This window comes from Trachurus trachurus, assembly GCF_905171665.1.
Source record: "Trachurus trachurus genome assembly, chromosome: 19".
In the NCBI taxonomy this organism is placed as follows: Eukaryota; Metazoa; Chordata; class Actinopteri; order Carangiformes; family Carangidae; genus Trachurus; species Trachurus trachurus.
The window spans coordinates 12,936,723-12,956,519 of NC_139913.1; the positions used below are offsets into that span (position 1 = coordinate 12,936,723).

General features: G+C 42.6%; 2 protein-coding genes across 2 annotated transcripts; both read left to right on the top strand.

The window, feature by feature from the left end:
• Positions 1-1,221: 1,221 nt before the first annotated feature.
• Positions 1,222-7,331, top strand: LOC311003068 (uncharacterized protein). The gene is made up of 7 exons (XM_083994751.1): positions 1,222-1,410; positions 2,258-2,460; positions 3,251-3,352; positions 3,513-3,614; positions 3,744-3,854; positions 4,151-4,274; positions 4,788-7,331. The coding sequence occupies exons 1-7, from the start codon at positions 1,383-1,385 to the stop codon at positions 6,842-6,844; spliced, it is 2,727 nt and encodes a 908-aa protein (XP_083850877.1). The 5' UTR covers positions 1,222-1,382; the 3' UTR covers positions 6,845-7,331.
• A 1,273-nt stretch (positions 7,332-8,604) lies between these two features.
• wdr45b (WD repeat domain 45B) lies at positions 8,605-17,717 on the top strand. The gene is made up of 10 exons (XM_083994626.1): positions 8,605-8,812; positions 9,991-10,065; positions 11,017-11,118; positions 11,794-11,881; positions 12,235-12,329; positions 12,438-12,628; positions 12,735-12,820; positions 14,272-14,373; positions 14,487-14,608; positions 15,555-17,717. The coding sequence occupies exons 1-10, from the start codon at positions 8,746-8,748 to the stop codon at positions 15,659-15,661; spliced, it is 1,035 nt and encodes a 344-aa protein (XP_083850752.1). The 5' UTR covers positions 8,605-8,745; the 3' UTR covers positions 15,662-17,717.
• The last annotated feature ends 2,080 nt before the right edge of the window (positions 17,718-19,797 follow it).

A 19,797-nucleotide genomic window follows, 5' to 3' on the forward strand; every position in this document is an offset into this window, starting at 1 on the left:
TTCCGACCCGTGAACTCGTACCAGATCGAACTGGTATGACTTCACAGGAAGGAAAAACACAAAGTACGAGTTTCTTTGAACGCACCATGAGTTAGCAGCCCCCGCCCTTGTCAGGCATCAATTGGTCCTCGTGCTATGTCACCACATTCACGCGCATCCCTTGGCTGCGCACACAGCCCTTCATGCCGTTCTCTCTCCTCATTGGATAACACTTGTATCCCACAAGGAAAATTTTCTCCTCGGGTTACAGCAGAGCAGAGTGACGGAGAGACTCGTGTTTAGGCTGAAATACTTCATGTAAGTGATTGCTGACGGAAAATAGGACTATTTAGGACTTATATTAACAAAAACATTCCACTGATATCTGCTTTAATACTATGTGAATGCACTTTAAGGTTTAATTGCTTAGCTGTATTACTTTATGTAATGTGTAGTACTAGTACCCATTCACCTCCTTTTTTTTTTTTTTTTTTTTGACAAAGTTCAGTCAATTTAATGAATTATCTTAAAAAATAGCCTTTTTCAAGGAGGTTATGGGTTCAGTTTAAAAGTAATGAACTTATTTGCACCAAATTCATTATAAAGAACTCAAGTTTTGATTCACATCCAGGATGTTTTTGATATTATCAGTTTCTCATGAAATAGTGCATGGACCTTAATGTATGCACATTTTGTTTGATAATAGTTCTTTTTGAAGACATAAAATGCATGTCTTTTTTCATTTCATGTTCATGTCTTATATGCTTGTTGAGGATTAGCAATGTTGAGATTTGAGCCCTACATCAAACACATGACTGTGTGATGTTCTCATGTTTTATTTGCTATGCACTCTTTGTAACTAACTGGTTAACATGGTGCATGTTTTTTTTTTTTTCTTAAATGTGTAACAGAAGTGAAATTTATCAAGATCTGGAGAGAGGACTTGGGGAGGAATCAACCTAGACCTTTATGCTTATTTTGTTGTAGGAACAAATAATTGTATGGAATGGTCAAGGTGTAATCATATTTAAAAAAAAAAAAAAAAAAAAAAAAAAAAAAAGAATAAGTACGTGGTGATATGATAAGATAAGGTGAAATAGCACTACTTTATTTAAATACAGCATGTCTACATCATGTGACAGAGGGATGGAAACCGGGGGGGGGGGGGGGACGGAAAAAACGTACAGACAGGCGGAACTATTGAAACCTCACTGCTGTGTCGTCGGATTGTTATTCCGGACGGAACCCGATGCACCGTTGACGCACAAAGATCGGCCGTGTAGCTTCAGTCGCAACTTGACGCAAGCCTGTGGCAAAATTATTTTAGTCTGTGTTGACCTCGGTCAGGCGGAAGGACATTAATTCCCCCCTCTGAGTGTGATGTGACTGCAGCGACGTTCAGGATGGACGAAGGTGTCACCGATTTAGCAGGTGAGAGTGGACAGTCACAGCCGCGGAGCGATTTGTTTGGTTAGGCCGCAGCACAGCCCGCGCGCGGGAATAGCGTTGCTAACTTTTTAACGGCAGACAAACGTTTACCGGTAATCGTCTCCCTGTTGTGTTTAACTCGAAATTGGGCTTCTCCAGAAATCCTTTTGTTCAACCGATAGTTATAACCGGACACACGGGTTCTGTCTCTGTTCACTAAGTAGGAGTTTGGGAATTCATGCTAATGCTATGTGTCGGCTCTGCCATCTTGGCTAACGCTAGCTTTATGCAGCTCAGTGCGGACCACAGCAGTTCAAGTGATTGTGATGCTTTCGGGACATTTGTGACAGCCTCCAAAACATCAGTGTGACCATGCCTTCGCGAGAACTTGTTTACATGTATATTTTACTGTGTTTACATAGTAATATTTAAGATTAGATCCATTTAGCGATGATGAAACTGACTGTAGATACATTTGATCATGCACAGTTCTCGGCTGTAATCCGAGATATTAGATTTGTTAACTCAAATCTTGTGTGGTTCCATTAGCCAAATAATTAACAGTTAATTACTCTGTGAACGTAAGAAATATGAGCATTACACGTGCAGTTTACTTTGCCCCGTGTTTGTGCCTCTGGTGTTATTAGATCTGAGTCACTGAGCTAACAGAAACCGCATATGAAAGGATCAAATCACCAAAGTGACCACGTCATGGTATCTAAATGTGCTGCGTTTGGCTTTTATTCGCCCAGGGTTTAAGAGAGTCTATCTGACATATGCATTCAGTAGACTCCAAATGTCATCATTTCAAACAGACCCGTATTTATATGTTATATTCCCCTGTTTCCAGGTCCCTCTCTTGCCCTTTCCACTCTGCGCCTCCTGGTCCCACCCATTCGACTGGTGTCTGCAGCAATCTGGCAGACAGTGGAGCAGAAAATTGTGTCAGACTATGGTCTCCTTGAAGAGTTTGTGTTTATGGTCACAGACATTGTTCCTCAACTCCTGTCCACGAGGCAACGTGCTGAGCTCATTTTGGGACTAAGAGCACGGGTAAGAAAAAAGTTGAGGTTCTTCTTAATTTTGTTTAAAGCAGAAGTAAGTGATATATTTGTGTTAATATAAGTCTTAAATAGTTATATCTTCCGACAGCAATCACTTACATAGAGTGTTTGGACCGAAACACGGGTCTCCCAGTCCCTCTGCTCTGCTCTGAGCCGAGGAGAAAACATTTATCGTATCCTACAGTTTTTATCCAATGAGGAGAGAGAACGGCATGCAGGGCTGTGTGTGCAGCCAAGGGACGCCGTGAATGTGGTGACGTAGGGACGAGGACTGTTATGGTGCGTTCAAGGAAACTCGTAACTCGTGTTTTTCCGACCTGTGAAGTCGTACCAGTTCGATCTGGTACGAGTTCACGGGTCGGAAGTTATGAGTGGCAGTTATAGTGCACTTTCACAGGTAAAACAGGTCGGAAAAACACGAGTGGGTTGCCTGGAACGCTACAAAATCGTAAATTGTGACTTGAAGCTGTAATTTACGGTTTCAAAAGCCTGCCTGGAACGCAGCATTAGCCAAAACAACCGGATCGCTTACTTCTGCTTTAAGCTCTGCATCCTCCAAAAATGTCTTTGATTGTCTTAAAATGTAAAGACTTGGTTCCTGGGGGCAGAATGAAACATGGACAAACAGCTGTTGCAGACTTTTAGCATAGCAGGTTGATTATTGTCTGACCGCTGCTACAAAGCAGGAGATTATTTTAGACTGTGTGACTGGATGCTGGCAGATAATCAGTTGTCCTAAGGATCACTTGTTCATTATTGCTGCTGTCATCTGATCGTAGCTGATCCTGGAGTTATGTCGCTCTGAAGACACTGCTGACCTCGAAATCATCCAGCCTCATCTCGACCGAATGCAGAACCTGAGATCTCTGTGGAATGTAGAGGTGAGTCTGAACCCGCACTCACCAAAATCCAACCTCTGGAGGCTTTTTCCTGGTTTGGTTTTTACCTTTCCATCATTGTTGTTTGATCCTCGTTTCTCCTTTCAGTGGGGTATCTTCAGATACCGGCTAGATTTTCATGTGCCTTTTTTTTCATCTTTAGTTGCAGCCTGACCACTCAGAACAAGAAGTATCTGACACACATTTTATGCGCCTTGTTCAAAGTCTGCTGAGAGACCCTCAAGAGAGAAGAAACTTTTTCCAGGTATTTTTTTTCTCTTTTGCACACAGTCAAATATTTTTTATGAACTTATCAGATGTGATTGTCAGTGTTGCTTTGATGAATAATTCATTATTTTATTTTGTGAGATTTATGGAATTCTTTGTTCTCCAGGATGTTTTCCCAGAGGACTTTGGTCCCACATATGACAAAGCCATCCAGACTCTGATGTGGCTGTTTCTGTCGAGACTTGAAAAGCTTCTTCCTACACAAACTCTCCAGCAGGTACGCGTCTATGTTATTCCGAACCTTGTATGAAAACCTGACCCAGGAACAGTTCCTCCAAAGCGTACTCGATTCCAATTTCAGGTGCTTTTCTGACTTTCCATCTGTTTTAAGTTGTAACACAGGCTTTCATGGTTTTTGTTTTTTCATTTTAAAATATCAGGTGTTTGGTTTTGCTTCATATGCATAAGAAAAAATGAATTGCCTCTAATGTAAAATAAAATATGTCCTTATGTCCAACAGTGGGGATGTACAGTGCGGTTGCCTCACCCTAGTTTTCATCTTGTCTTTGTCAGATTGCAGCTTTGCTCAGCAACACCTCATCTGTCCTGACTGAATGCATTGAGACTTTTACTCAACCTCAAGAGCTCAAGACACTGCTGGACACTCAGAAAGACCTCAGTCAGCTGGAGGACATTGGTGAGCTCAGAATTACAACAACTTGATCACAGAATATAACAGCTGTTGAGAACCAGAACCAAAAATAATTCATTTACATACCTCGGGCAATTTTGCAGCCATTCAGCGTGTGCAAGTGTTTCATTTTCAGTTTCACCATTTGTATATGTCATAATTAAAACTTTAACCCATCTACACCAAGAGCAATAACTGTCAGTCCAAGTATAATATATTGTTTTACTGTCTTACTGAAGTGGATGGGACAGCGATGCATCAAGATGCATCTGGATTTTCAGGGCATCCCATTCAAAACATGAAATGATTTATGCAGAGGAAACACCTGCTGCTTCCTCCTTTATGTGAACTGGGGCTCTAAAACCACTAAAACAGGTTCTTGCGAGCGTGTTATTGGGCGCCAGAGTGGAGGCTTACTATAGATTTTTGTACAGTTATCCTCTTGGGTGTAGGCCTAGGTGTCTTTTTTCTTTTGGTTTCATTCATCAGTTTAACGGTTCTTCTCTTGTTTCTTTTCAGAATCGTGTGTTGTTGAGAGTGGCATCCTGTCGGCTCTGTGTCTTCCTCCTGTGGAAAGAGTTGTGATTGTCAACGATCAGACAGAAACAGACACAGAGAGTGGACTCATCTACACAGTGTGCACAGAGATGGAGGTGGAGTCTGAAAACAAGGAGGTGTACGTGGAGGGAACCGACACCTCCGAAGGGTGTGTGCAGACGGGGTGGTTTGGCATCGGCAGCGAAGTGAAATCGGAGATGGACTCGGTTGTGGTCACGGATCCCGTCGAAGGTCCCGATGCCAGCGAGAATGAAATGGCCGATGACCACCACGATGAACAGTCCGGCACACTGATCATTGGCGAGGATGGCCAGGTCACCGTGCTGGATGGCGTGGTGGAGAAGAAACCGAACAGGCGCGGCAGGAAGAAGAAACGCCCCGTGGACGAAGACTTCGAAGTGCAGGGCAAAACGAGGAGCAGAAAAGACCCAGAGTTTGATGTTTTGTGGGAAAGACCGGTACGGAAGAACCGCGGACTCAAGATGAATCGGTACCTGTCACAGTGGCGAAAGTCCGGGAAGACACAAGGCAGCAACGCCACTAAAAGCAGCCCTAAAAAGTTTGGCAGAGCCGCAGCTTCGAGCAAAAGCAACGACTTGGACGAGAGAACGTGCAAAGTTTGCGGGAAGGTGGTGAGCAGAGCGAAGTTCTTAGAGAGACACATGAACAGACACTCTGAGGAGCTCCCTTTTTCCTGTGCGGTGTGTAAAAGGTTTTATAAGAGCTTGCGCTACTTGCAACAACACAGGTGTACAAGTACAGGACAGGCAAAGGCTGATGGGAAAACAAAAGATCAAGAGACTGCAGCAGACGAGGGCGAAACATCCAGCGGCATTCCTTGTGGGGCAACCAACGAAGAGCAGGGGTTGGACGACCCCGACTACGACCCCTCAGGAGAGGGGAATTCTTCCAAAGACATGGAAGACAGAAGCCCAGACGGAAGCAAATCAGTGCTCGAAGGTCCGTTCTACTGTCCTCACTGCAGCGTTGAGTTCAAATGCAAACAAACCTTCAGGTTCCATCTAAGAAACATCTGCTACAACGAGCAGCAGGTGGACCCCGAGAAGCCCGACGACGTTAAACACTGTTTCAGGTGCGACGAGTGCGACAAAGCCTTCAAATACAAGTCGACGTTGGATTCCCACAAACAGACTCACAACCCGCTCTACTGCGAGGTGTGTATGAAACTAGTACGAGACTCTGAGGCACTGGCCATGCACAAAGAATCCCACACGCCGTTTCAGTGCAACCAGTGCGAGGAGAACTTCCCCGTATTCAAGGCCCTCCACAAGCATTACATCGACGTGCACAATCCCACCGAGCCCTTCACCTGCACCCACTGTCAGACAACTTTTGCCAGTTTGAAGCGTTTCATCAGACATGAGTGGAAACACACCGGGTACCAACCGTTCCAGTGTCAGCACTGCAGCAAAAGATTCAGATCGTACTCTGATCTCGTGGAACACCAGAAAAAACATACTAAAGCATATCCGTTCCTCTGCTGGGAGTGCGGCAAGAAGTTCAGGCACGGCGTGACGCTGACGAGGCACGTGGAGCGCGTGCATCACTCGGGCGAACCCATAACCGAGAAACCCTTGCCGATCTTCACCTGCGCCCAGTGCGGCAAGACTTTCACCTCTAGGAGATGCCTTCTGAAACACGACAACTTCCATCACAAAGGGCTGCGTTTTCCGTGCGAGCACTGCGGGAAGGGATTCTTCGGCAAGGACGCGTTGGTGAGGCACACCCTGATCCACACGGGAGAGCGGCCATTCAAGTGCGACGACTGCGATAAGTCCTTCAGATCCGCGGCAGAGTTGAAGATACACAGGAGGTACCACACCGGAGAAAGGCCGTTCAAGTGCAACATTTGTGAAAAAGGTTTTGTCCAGTCCTGCTTTCTTACCTTACATATGCGAACCCACACAGGAGAGAGACCATATGTTTGTGCAGTGTGTAACAAAGGCTTCTCAAGCTTGCACGGTCTAAAAAGACACAGGAGGCTCGTTCATACTTAAATGATGTTAACATGATGCAAATTCCCGTACGGATGTTCTGTCTAATGTTCCCTCATTGAATGAGGTCAGCGGTCAGCATCGGCTGAAAATCAGAACTTGAGGAACTGTTGAGGTTTGGCCTCTTGCTCAAGGACACCTCAGCTGTGTGGATGCTGACTGATGGGGAATCTAAACCAGTCTCAGTTGAGAGACAGTTTCCTCAACCCGCCAGCCACATTGTTATCAGAGCTGCCTGGATTGTTAGGAGCCATGTTATTGTATAGTGCATTATAAAAATGTAACTTTGTATTTTTTACAGAAATATTTGCTGTAGTTCTACATAAAGTTTGTATGTATAAATGATATGAACCTTAATTCCTTGGGGGATTGATTTCTTCTTTAATAAATTGAACATTTGACGGCAGGTGTCTTGATTTACTTGATCATGCAAGTGATTTTCAACTGTGTAAACGCTTTTGTTGTAGACAGGATTGTGGGCTAATGGTAATGGAGGTGTTGAACATTCATTGAATTTGTAACAAGCCGTGAAACAGCCACTTTGTGACAAGCAAACGGATGGCTTTGTGACTCCAGACAGTTTGATGTGACTATAGGAAGAGCACAGACAATAGAATAATATAATTAATAGAAAAATACATGTTTGAGCATCATTCAGCTGCTTTAGTTTCAGGAGTCATCAATAATGTTATTACTAACATTCTTTTCCTCCTATAACAAAATATACAGCATTTATTAAAATGGTACTAATAACTTGTACTTGGAAATCTGGTTTTCTAAGAAAATGGAAATGTTTTAGGGCTATTCAATGGCAAAAATGAATGTATTTTATCTATATAATATGCAAAAATAAGCTTTTCAGGGTGTCTTTTACATTAAAACACAGTATAATATTAATTGAACATGGTTGGTGTTTTTGAAGCACACCTTTTCATGTAATTCAATTATTTGTAAATACATTTTGGTTTGTCCTTAAATTGTCATAGCATCCCAGAAAGAGTCTCTAACTAAATCATATAATTTTACTGCCAGCAATTCCGTCGACCACTACTCAACTCATAAAGTCACAGCACTAATATGATTCTAATGAATTGATGACTGCAGTCGATAGATGAGCGCTAAAATTCTTACAAGCAATATCTATTTGTTTCTGTCTTCAAAACAGTACCACCCCAGATGGGACTCGAACCCACAATCCCTGGCTTAGGAGGCCAGTGCCTTATCCATTAGGCCACTGGGGCTGCGTAACACTGTTCTTTGACAGTTATGTTTAAATAATTTCCCCCTTCGTATTCTAAACTGTACTTCAGGTAGTCAGATGTGTTAAGATAACTGTTGTGATACGTTACGTGATACGCTAAGCGAAAGTAATTTAAAACCTCCAGCTCTATGGGTGCTGTTTACATTAATATTGGTGACCACTTCAACTAAGTTAAGTCAGTAATAGTAACTTACCGCTGGTACACTTACCGATTGTTTTGATTGATGTTATTAAGTTTGTTAGCCTTGACGAAAAACAGTTATTTATTATTAATCACCGATTTGGCTGCTGAAGTCGCCGTTTTCTGATTAAAATGTGTCCTAGATCAGTACGTTACTTTTCTCTTGAGGATTTTAAATGTCGTCTCCCAGTTTGTAGAATTAACGTAATGATACATTAAAATTGAACTATTTCACTGTTGAATATGTGCTCAAAATACGTCAACGAAGTCCACTAAAAACTCCCATTGATCCTGACTGGTGACATCTCTCTCCAAGCAGGAACCAGCCTCAGTTGTTTTCCTTCTCGCTCTGCCCCGCAGCCTCCGGAGGAATGGTAGCCGGTTAGCTTACCACCAAGGCAGCAGCTGTTGGATTAACTTGTTAACGTTGTTCGGCATTTTCGGCTGTTCTGGTAAAAAATAATGAATTTACTACCGTCCAACCCTCACGGAAATGGGCTCCTCTATGCTGGATTCAACCAGGATCACGGTAGGAAGCAGCGCTGTCATGTTTTTTTCTCCCAGATGGAAATTAGCAGCGCCGTTGGTGCTAATGTCAGTGTTGCTAATGTTGCTATTTCGATTTGTTTCGTTTTAATAGGTCAACCACAACATAACGTGATAACACCATCTTACATTTATATTTTCAAGGCTCAATATTCTCCCATGCCTGTGCTGCTGTGCCATTGTTACGCTGTTAACTACTCAACATTAAGTTTATGTTAGCTTCGGCTAGCTCCTTGGACCCAAGCTAGCCAGCTAATGTAGCTTTTCCGTCTTAAACCAACACATAAGTCTGCTGCGGCGCTGACGTTAGCTCATAATAACAAGGCGTGTTAAGTTAAACACAAACACGAGGTTAACATTAAAGTGTATGACTATAGACCGTGTGTATGTAGCGGGTGAGGCGGGCGTACATGGCGTAAAAACAAATGTTAGCTTTATTTTTAATGGCTATCAAACGAGCCGATCCTTGGTTACCATGGGCTACCACAGCTAAGTAATGTTTAGCTGCGCTAAGTTTGACAGCATTACCGCGGTATTATGATGCTTTTCTGTCTATTTCCAAGTAAAGCACAGTCGTTTCATAAGCCTTACTCACAGATAACATTTGTATACTCGGTAACGTCACACACACACACAAGACTCAGACCGGTTTGAATGGTCTTCGCTCCCCACCCACACATTTCACACAGGCCGTAAAGTTAAAGTATTTTTCTTGATGTCCGACTGTCAGGCTGAGCAGGGATTTAATGGAAGCCGTGGGGCTAATTAGATCTGCGACAAGTGAAAGTAGTGTAACGTTGACGCTCAAGTGACCGGAGACCTTACATGACCCATCAAAGAGCCGACATCACTGTCACTCAACACTGACAAAAAACAGCGGTGTCCCAGTTTCATATGAATTCCACCGGAGGTTAATCATTTATTTCCAGACTCCCTGTCAGCTCTGTAATTGTTTAAGGCCGCTCCATTATCTCTTTGCCGGGTCAGTCGATCAAACCCAGCCTCCCAGCGTTCCCATTGCTGTAAAAACTGTGGCTTCTTGGGTTGAGTCCATTTGAGGGATGCATGTGAAGAACCCCTGATATGACATGAGCAGTTGATTAATGGTTATCTGTGGCTGGTGATTGATTTCCGGTTGCTGTCCTGTCTCCATCTCTCCAGGATGCTTCGCCTGTGGGATGGAAAATGGATTCCGTGTATACAACACAGATCCTCTCAAAGAGAAGGAGAAACAAGGTATATAGAGTTTCAATTAATGGTTGTAGTTTGTTGCAAATAATCAGTGACATTTTGTTTAGGGGGTGTACTGTCCACCCACAAACACTGTACAAGATCGGTGTCTGTAGCAGGCATAGGCAATATCCTAACAGCTCAATCATAGTTGACACTGTACTGTTATCAGTCGGTGATGTTCAAGACATTGTGACATTTAAGGACTTATATCTATTTCAAAATAAAGCTGCGTTAGGATGATGCAATTTTGTTTTATTGTGCAATTCAAATGCAGTAGTAATATAGTCCCATTCATTCATTGATGGAGAAACATGCATTGTATGTTTTAAAGTGTTTAAAGATGCAGTCACTCTAGATCATTAACCTGCCAATGATTGATTTAGGAAATGTTTTCAACTTTGCCTCCAGACTGTCTGATCACAGAGCAGCGCTCGCTGGTCCACAGATCATCTGAGCTCATTGTTCCAAGCTTTTTGGCTTTTATATAGTATATGCAGGGCGGGATTCACACCAGGCTGTAGTTCTGCTGCTTAGAGGAACACAGTGTTGTGACAGAAGTGCAACTCCTTAAATATGAAGGGATGTAAGAAGGAAGCTAAAAATATGACTCAGCACATGACCTGCCGCAGTGTCACTTCTCTAAATCGTTGCTTAACCCGGCTCTCATTCACAGGACCAAGTGAGATTTTTCTGTCTCTGCTGATCCTCGTGCAGGTCTTTGAAGATTTGAGAGTGAGACCGGGCCTCTCTGTGTGTGGCATTCACACAATGAATAAAGAGTGCTGCTAATTGGCATGCTGCAAATGTGATTTATTTTCATCACAGGCCAGGTGTTTGTTGCTTATTATCACAACTTGTTTTCACAGTTGTGATTATAAGCGCTGAATTTTGATTTTTGATTATTATTATTATTTTTTTATTCGTTGTTACCAGCCTGTGACTTATCCCTTTCAGAGTTCCTGGAGGGAGGGGTCGGCCACGTGGAGATGCTGTTTAGGTGTAACTATCTAGCTCTGGTGGGCGGAGGAAAGAAACCCAAGTATCCAACTAACAAAGGTAAAATAGTTGATCTGTTAACATAAACGCATGTGTGTATTTCTTTGTGCTGTTAGTATTTCTCTTTCAGTTAATCATGAATCACTTCTGTATGAAATCTCATTTTCACTCTGACTCACTGTGGGGTTGAAGTTAGTTTAGGCAGCAATTTAGTTATAACACCAGGAGGAGAAGTAAGTTTCATTTATGTCTTAAATGTGTCCCCTTACTGTCATAAGCACTAATGTTGGCTATCTAACAAGGGTGGGGGTAAAATCAATACAGCATAGTATTGGGATACATGGCAATATTGTCTCAATCGATTTGAACACACTAAGAATTTTATCTCATTAGAAAAAACAGATGATATGGTATGGCAGGGGCGCTAGTGCTTTTGTGTGCGACTGTAGGATGTCACACCTCTAACCTGTCACTGCTGCTACAGCAGCAAGGAAACTCTCTCCACTCAGAACGGGGAAATGTTCATTCTAGCAGGAATGTAAATGAACAAGTTGAAGTCACACAGATTTAATTATGTTATCAAGAATTATTGTGACGTACAGCTGCTAGTACAATGAGTGCTGCGAGTGAAAAGGCCATAAAAAGACTGGGAAGTTAACTTGATTAAAGGGGGAACGCCGCACAAGTGTTATTAAACCGCTGAATAATTCATCTCTCTTCTCCTTGGTATTCCAGTGATGATCTGGGACGACCTGAAGAAGAAGACAGTCATCGAAATCGAGTTCTCAACGGAAGTGAAGGCGGTGAAGCTTCGCCGTGACAGGTGAAGGGAAAAAAAAAAAGAAAAAGAAGAAGCTGTTTCATGAGTCAGAGCGTGTCTTCTGTCGGTCTGTGGCTGAAATGAATTCCATCATTCAACAGTTGTGGAACAAATGTTGTGTAATTCATTAACGAGTAAACAGGAGTTTTCCCTTCGGGGACATAGTATGTGACGTTGACATATGTTTCAGGGCTGCACTGCTGCTGGAATGAGGCCGGGGCTCTGTTGGTTTTACTCGGTATCTAAAAACCTCTTGAATTGATCCCGTGCTGTGAGACGACGCGTCTCCGTCTCTATCACTGCAGCCGTCGGGTTAACGTTCAATCCCATCAATGCCGCTTCTCCTTTGTTCTCAGGATCGTGGTGGTGCTGGACTCGATGATCAAAGTGTTCACCTTTACCCACAACCCCCATCAGCTGCATGTGTTTGAGACCTGCTACAACCCCAAAGGTCAGCGCGCCCCGCTTAAACCCTCGGCCTCCAGACGCCGACATTTAATATTACAGATTGTGGACGTGTCGTGTGTGTAAACCAGAACTTCTCCCTCTTCCTCCTCAGGTCTGTGTGTGCTGTGTCCCAACAGCAACAACTCTCTGCTGGCGTTTCCTGGGACTCATTCGGGCCACGTGCAGATCGTGGACCTGGCCAACACAGAGAAGCCTCCGGTGGACATACCTGCCCATGAGGGGGCGCTGTGCTGCATCGCTCTCAACCTGCAGGGCACGAGGATAGCTACGGCGTCAGAGAAAGTGTGTAATGCTAAGGAGGAGAGAAAAAAAAATGCATGTGGGGAGGTTTTTTTTCAGTGTTTGTGTTGTTGTCTTGTGCCAAATCGGTGTTTGTGTGTTTCCACAGGGGACTCTCATAAGAATCTTTGACACGTCTGCAGGGCAGCTCATACAGGAGTTGAGACGAGGCTCCCAGACAGCCAACATCTACTGGTGAGCACAGCTTTGTCGTTTTTTGTTCATCTTGATAACCGCGCACCAAAGACACAGCTAGGTGGACATAACAATTTGTCGTTTGTCGACCCAAAGAAAAGTTTCAAATCATAAAAATCAAAGCACCATGGGTTGTAGTGTGTACACAAATTGAAAAAAAAAACATAATGTCCAATGCAAAGTCCAGTTTCAACAAAAAAAGGTGCATGCTGTATATTCTTGGGTGCCCCTATGGCGCCCAAATGAAAGAAAAACACAAATAATAAAACAGGAAAACACCTAAAGTAATCAAATAATAAACTAGCAGAAAACTAATCATAATGAAATCAAATAAATTGTTTCAGAATACTTCTACTAACAATAAATAAATAGATCCAACACCTCATCCTCTGTACAACTCCCCAACTAACACATACAGTATATAGACAGGGTGTAGATGCAGTGTGAGTTAGGGTAATGGATAGTCTGACCGCAGTGTTTAGAGTGCTCCACCCAGGAAGTAACACAACCACAGGAATCATCTGCAGGTGAACTCATGAAAAGTTAATGCAGCACTGCGTTTTACAGTCATGTTCATGTACATCAGAGAGAGGAGCAGGATTTATAGATGCCAGGGTTCAAACCTCCTGCCAGGAGAGACTGGAGCCATCTTCTTATAGTCTCTGTTTTCCATTAGACTTCAAGTCACAGTTCAAACATCGATTAAATTAAGTTGTGTATTATTTCCTTTCATGTCTGTGAACTCAAACCTTCTTTCTTTGAGGAGAAACCAACACCTAACTACATTATATTGTTGAAGTTGGACTTCAGTCCAGGTCACTGCATCAAAGCAGCAACTTTAACACTATAAGTGTCATATTTGTGTGTTGCATGTTGTAAAGCAAGTGAGTGAGTGGTCACATGACGAGCAGAGTTAGTGTCAGTAGGGTTACTTGTACCATGTAACAGTTAAGAAGCTTTTCTAAAATAAAAGCAGTCATCCTCTGTTACTGCTCCACTAAACTTAAGGTCAGTATAAAGGTAGATGTTTGTATTAAAGCTCCATACAGTATAAAGGTAGATGTCCATGTGTAGTGTGATTATAAAGCAGCTCTAGGTTCTATATTAATACTGTGAAAGTATCAAAGCCTCAGTCCACAGAGAAATGCACACAGCCTGGTTTCAGAAACTGAGCCTAAAAACCAGCCGTCAGGATCAAAATCTCCTCTCTTCTGATTGGCTAACACTGTTGTTACTATATAGCTCCAGAGAGAATAAGATAGAGGATGTAAAATTACACCGACATGTGAAGTCATATAGACTAGAATCGACTCAGTAATATTCCGCATCATCCCAAACCAAGTCGGCTACACTGTCAAAACTCTGCACTTTCCAAACCAGGAAACAGCTGGTTCCTCCATGGTTTTACACTTTGCATTTGTCAGTTTCAATATGTGTTGTTTCTTCCACAGCATTAATTTCAACCAGGATGCGTCGCTCATCTGTGTCTCCAGCGACCACGGCACCGTGCACATCTTCGCTGCAGAGGATCCCAAAAGGAACAAACAGTCGAGGTCTGTTTCTGCTCTTCTGCTGCTCTCCGCTGAATAATCACTCAAACATATATATAATAAGTGCCTATGACCTGATTGTGTATGTCTGTGTATGTGTGTCTCTGTCTCTGCAGCTTGGCCTCAGCCAGTTTCCTTCCCAAATACTTCAGCTCTAAGTGGAGCTTCTCCAAGTTCCAGGTCCCCTCAGGCTCTCCCTGTGTGTGTGCCTTTGGAACAGAGCCCAATGCCGTCATAGGTGAGTCCACTCAGGACTGTGCTGCTCTCTCATCTCAATATAAATGTCTCCTAAGGAACTGTTATGATATTACAGTCAGTGATCCCACATCTTTCCCAGTTCTTTGGTGGGTTCAGTATGATCAGTAAAAACAATACCCACATAATGAGAAAACCAGAATTATTCTTCAGGCAATATTTGATTATGGTAAATATCATGTGTTGTGATATTTTGCCTCATAATAAACCACCCAGCATCAATCTTAACTACACTGCCACCTACCAGACTTCACTGTGGTACATTGGATCACTGGAGATTACTTTTTCACGTCATTACACATTGCACGTTGAACACTTTTTGTGCATGAAGAACGGTACGCCGGACTTGAACGTGACATTTAAAATGATTGGATGGTGTTTTTACAGGATTCTCCCACTAAAAAAACATAACATTACTTGGTCGCAATTGGGGTGTGAAGAGGATTTCAAGCATTTCAGTAAAAAAAATACTCCAGAAAGAGATCTCCAACCCTACCTTTAAATATGAAAAGAAAACATCAAATCAAGAGTATTCAAACTGCCATGAACCAAACCATGTCCAGGAACTGAAGTGTCTAGACCTCAAACTGGGGTGGGACAGGACAGTCTGAGGCAAACAGACCAGATGACACGGATGCTTCTTTTATGCAGAGATCCAGCCACAGTCCATTTATCTATTAACAAGTCTACGACAGAACTGTGTTCAAAAACTGAAGCAGTGTGAACACTTCATCTACACTGTAGAAGAGGAAGACCGGGGTGAGGCAGTGTGGGTGTTAAAGCTGCAGGATGTCCTCAAACCTCAACACTGTCTTAACTTGATGCTGTTAGATCGTTAGCAAACTGAAGCCCTGTCTCCTTCTGTATACGTGTGTGTGTGTGTTTGCTGACTTGTGTCCTGCTCTTGTGTGTCTCCCTCCACCGAGCAGCCATTTGTGCTGACGGCAGCTACTACAAGTTCCTGTTCAACCAGAAGGGGGAGTGTTCCAGAGACGTCTACGCCCAGTTCCTGGAGATGACTGATGAGAAAATATGACCTTTGACCCCATCTGCAGACTGACACAGCCAGTTTTTTTTGTTTTTCTTTTGGAGGAGACCGGAGAACTCCCATGTTGCACTTGTCCTGATCTGGACAGACTCTTCAGTAGAGCACCAGATGAAGGGAGGACAGAGACAGACGCACAGACTTTTTTGGGGGGGAAATCTGGAAGCAGAGCTGGACAGATGGACGCAGACTCCAGTCCCTCCGGACAGAGGGACGCAAGTTTACTGACTTTACTCCCAAATCAAACGTAACGACAGAAGAGGGAAAGTTATTTTTGTGAAAGGACAGCTCGCCGCTTTTTAAGACGTCTTCCGAGGAATTAACAGAGGACGGCTATTTTTAATCACACGGATGATTCTGATAGTTAGACGGATTGAAAATACTGAGATTTTTGTCAACTAACACCACCTAACCTAACAGTAGGGAGTGCCTCTGAGACTGGAGCGAGTCTGTATGCGTGGACATATTACTGTCGTCATATATACATATGTGTGTTTGTGTATATACCAACGTACCACCATCGCAAAGCAGGATCAGGACGAGGCCAACTCCGCTTTTTCAGGTTCACAGTAACGTCTGGAACATCAGGACGGACGCTGATCCTGCTCTGTGAAGCGTCACCTAGTATTACTAGATTTTCTTCTATTCACTGTATAAACACAAAGCGCCAGACTGAACTTCTAACTACGTAGAACTGTACAGAATAGTAGCAAAGAGAAAAAAATATGAACATGTATTTTTGTTTTGGTCTTCCTTTTTTTTTTTTTTTCATACATTGTGCAATATAGGTTTTCCCTCCTTGTTTTTGTTCCAGGTGAGCGTTTGTTGTTTGTGCCAGCGGAGGAGAGATGGTTCATGTTTTACTGGGAGGATGGTTACTGTGCTTCCACTCACTGGAGTTTTTTTCTCTCAACTGGTGACCGAGCGAAGTTCCTAAAACGTTGAACTGTTTCTTTAAAGGGATAGTTCAACATTTTGGCAAATTCTCCTATTGCCGTAATCCCTATAGTTTTAGGAGTAGGTTCATTACATTTAATTTTTGGTGCAAGCCTTTAGATTGGTGGGGCAGAGACGTGAGCTGCTCAGCTAACGCAACAGAGGCGAACGGTACTTTCACGTTTCCCCTCATCAAACTAAATACATATTCCCAACAACTCCAAAACGCTCTCGTGGACAAGTTGTGACCTGCACATTCACCACGCTATAAAATAACGTATGATTATGTAACATTACGACACATGAAGCAAATACTCGGAAATACTTGCGCTTTTGAAGACACTCTGCCGAGCAGGTGCTTGTGCAGGTCCTGACTTATCAACGAAAGTGTTTTGGAGTTGTTGGATTGTGTACTATTTGATGAGTTTGATGAGGGAAAGCCCAGAAATACTGGGCGCCGCGAAGAGCTCCTGTCTCTGCCCCGCCGATCTAAAAACAGCTTGCACCGACAATTAAAGGTAATGAACCTACTCCTAAAACTATGGGGATTATGGCTATAGGCCAATTTGCCAAAATGTTGAAATATCCCTTTAAGGTTGAGTTTGTTGTTCTACCTGAACTGGAGAAGCTGAATAACCAAACACACACACATACATAAAGATGAGATTTTCTACCAAACCTCTCAGAACAACTATAACACTATGACTATGTCAAACTTGGTTCAAGACAGCACTTCATTAAACCGAATACATGAACAGTCCCAGATGATCAATAGTTTGCTTCCTCGTTTGTGTAGAGCCCCGCCCACAACTAACGTCAATCAGGGAATCTTGAAAGTGCTTTGTTGAACCTGACTTCAGTTCAGTTCAGTGTTGATCCTCCCCAACAAAACACTTTCTGTAGAATTCATGTTGTATTTTCATTTTGTTGATTCAGAGCAAAAAAAAAAACACATTTCAATTTGTGTTACTTTCTACATGGGATTGTACATCTGCAGGTGTCACACAAACACTCACACACAGTGACCACAGTAGGACACTGCACACACTGAAAAGCCAACACACTCAGAATGATTGTAAAACCTGCATTTAAATTTGTGAATAAAATTTAACATCTGCTTTTACAGTTGGAATCTCTGGACTCTTTCAGGAGCATCACACAGGAAACACGAGCAGCCTCTTTCCCACTGGATTCAATCTACAGCTGTGGCCAAAAGTATTGGCTTTCACCAAGTTTGCTGCTTCACTGCTTTTAGATCTTTTTGTCAGATGTTACTATGGTTACTGAGGTATAATTACAAGAGTTTTATACGTATCAAAGGCTTTTATTGGCAGTTACATCAAGTTTATCAAGAGTCTGGAAGGTTGGGAGAAGTTGTTCTCTGAGGATGCTTCGGTACAGTTTTTTATTCATTGCTGTTACCTTAGGGCAGTGTTTTTCAAATGTCTAGTAGTTGATAAAAAAATTACTGATATATATATATATATACTTTGTGTATATATATATTTTTCTACTAATTAACTAATATTCTTTTTAAAATTATGATTAAAAACACCACATACAATCTTAATCAACTGTATTCTATACTTTCACTTTCTCTGATATAAATTGAGTATAAAAATATCTGAGCTGGCAGTCCATGTCTTGATTGACTAAGCAAGAAATTTGTGATGTCAAAATGGGGCCAGGAGCCAAAAAAGGTTGGGAACCACCGCCTTAGGCTGTGTGCAGATGCACTCACACCTGTCTGCTGCCATTCCAAGCCTTCTTCACAACTAAACAAGTTCAATTTTGTGAGAAAGAGGGACTTTGCAGTTAACTGCAGTTCATCTGATCCCTCTTCATAACATTCTGGAGCATTATTCGAGTTTGGAGAAATTTGAAGAAATTTTCATTTTTGGTCAAAAAAAAAAAATCCACAACCCCGCAGGTAAAACATTTTTCTAAATCACCTGTGTGGTTTTTGGTCATTTTCTCCAAAACCACCGGCCCGATTTCAACCAAACCTTCTGCGTTGGACTCCCCTCGGACCCCCAGATGATATGCAAATTGCCATTATAAAAACTGAAGCAGCAGACTTTGTGAAAATGAGTATTTGTGTCATTCTCACAACTTTTGGCCACCTGCTGTACATGCATGAAACTACAGTCAGATGTTTGACTCACTCGACCTCACACCCAGGGTTCTGATCTCCTGACTTTTCCTCCAGCGCCACCATGAGGTCGATACTGGATGGATTTGTCTTGAGGTTTTGTCCGGACATTCACATTTCCCTCAGGATGAAGCACCATTGTCAGATCACATTTTTTAATGTATCCATTATTTTGATCTGTGACTAAAAGCTTGCTAAACCAGTGGTTCTTAAACTAAAACTGACACAAATTAGACCACCGACGACTCCCCATTGGACAAATTTTTGAAACAAAAATAATACACAAATATTTGTTTTGAGACTGAATAACGTTACTTCTTTTTTAGGTCAATGTACGTCAAATTACTACTTTCTGGAAAAAAATTGAATACTTAAGGGGAAAAAATGTGGTAAAATTTTGAGAAAAAGTTGGGGACCCCCTTGAACACTCTCAAGGACCCATGGGGGTCCCCGGACCCCAATTTGAGAACCACTGTGCTAAACCACACCAGGCTCATCTGTATATTATTAGCAAATGTTAGCATGCTAATATGCTAAACAACTAGTGTGGTTGTAGATGAGTCCTGCTCCTGGATCAGTGTGTAGAACTCATTGCAGAGTTTCACAATAGAAGCCATGTCATCCATTCACATGTTTCCCTGCAGCTGTTGACGCCTCACTAACAGGGAGATCTGGGGTTTCAGTGTCTTCCTCAAGGACAGTTCTTATTGAGGACTGGAGGAGCCGGGAATCGAACCACAACCTTCCAATCAGTGGACGAACCGTGGCTCAGTTAATTACCTATTTATTTGTTTCATTTAATACTGAAGTGGCAACATTGTGAGCACTCACAAGGAGTGAAAAGTGTTCACTGTTAGACTATTTTCTTTGATTGATCAAATCTAATCAGCTTGGGCCGATATTCAATAATAACAAAAATACCAATAGTTTCTATTATGCCCCCCCCCCCCCCCTCAATAATATTTTACCTCTATCAAAAGCCTCACAGTTGATTCCGTTCAGATCAGCTGTTCACACTCTGGTTGTTGTACAACCACTG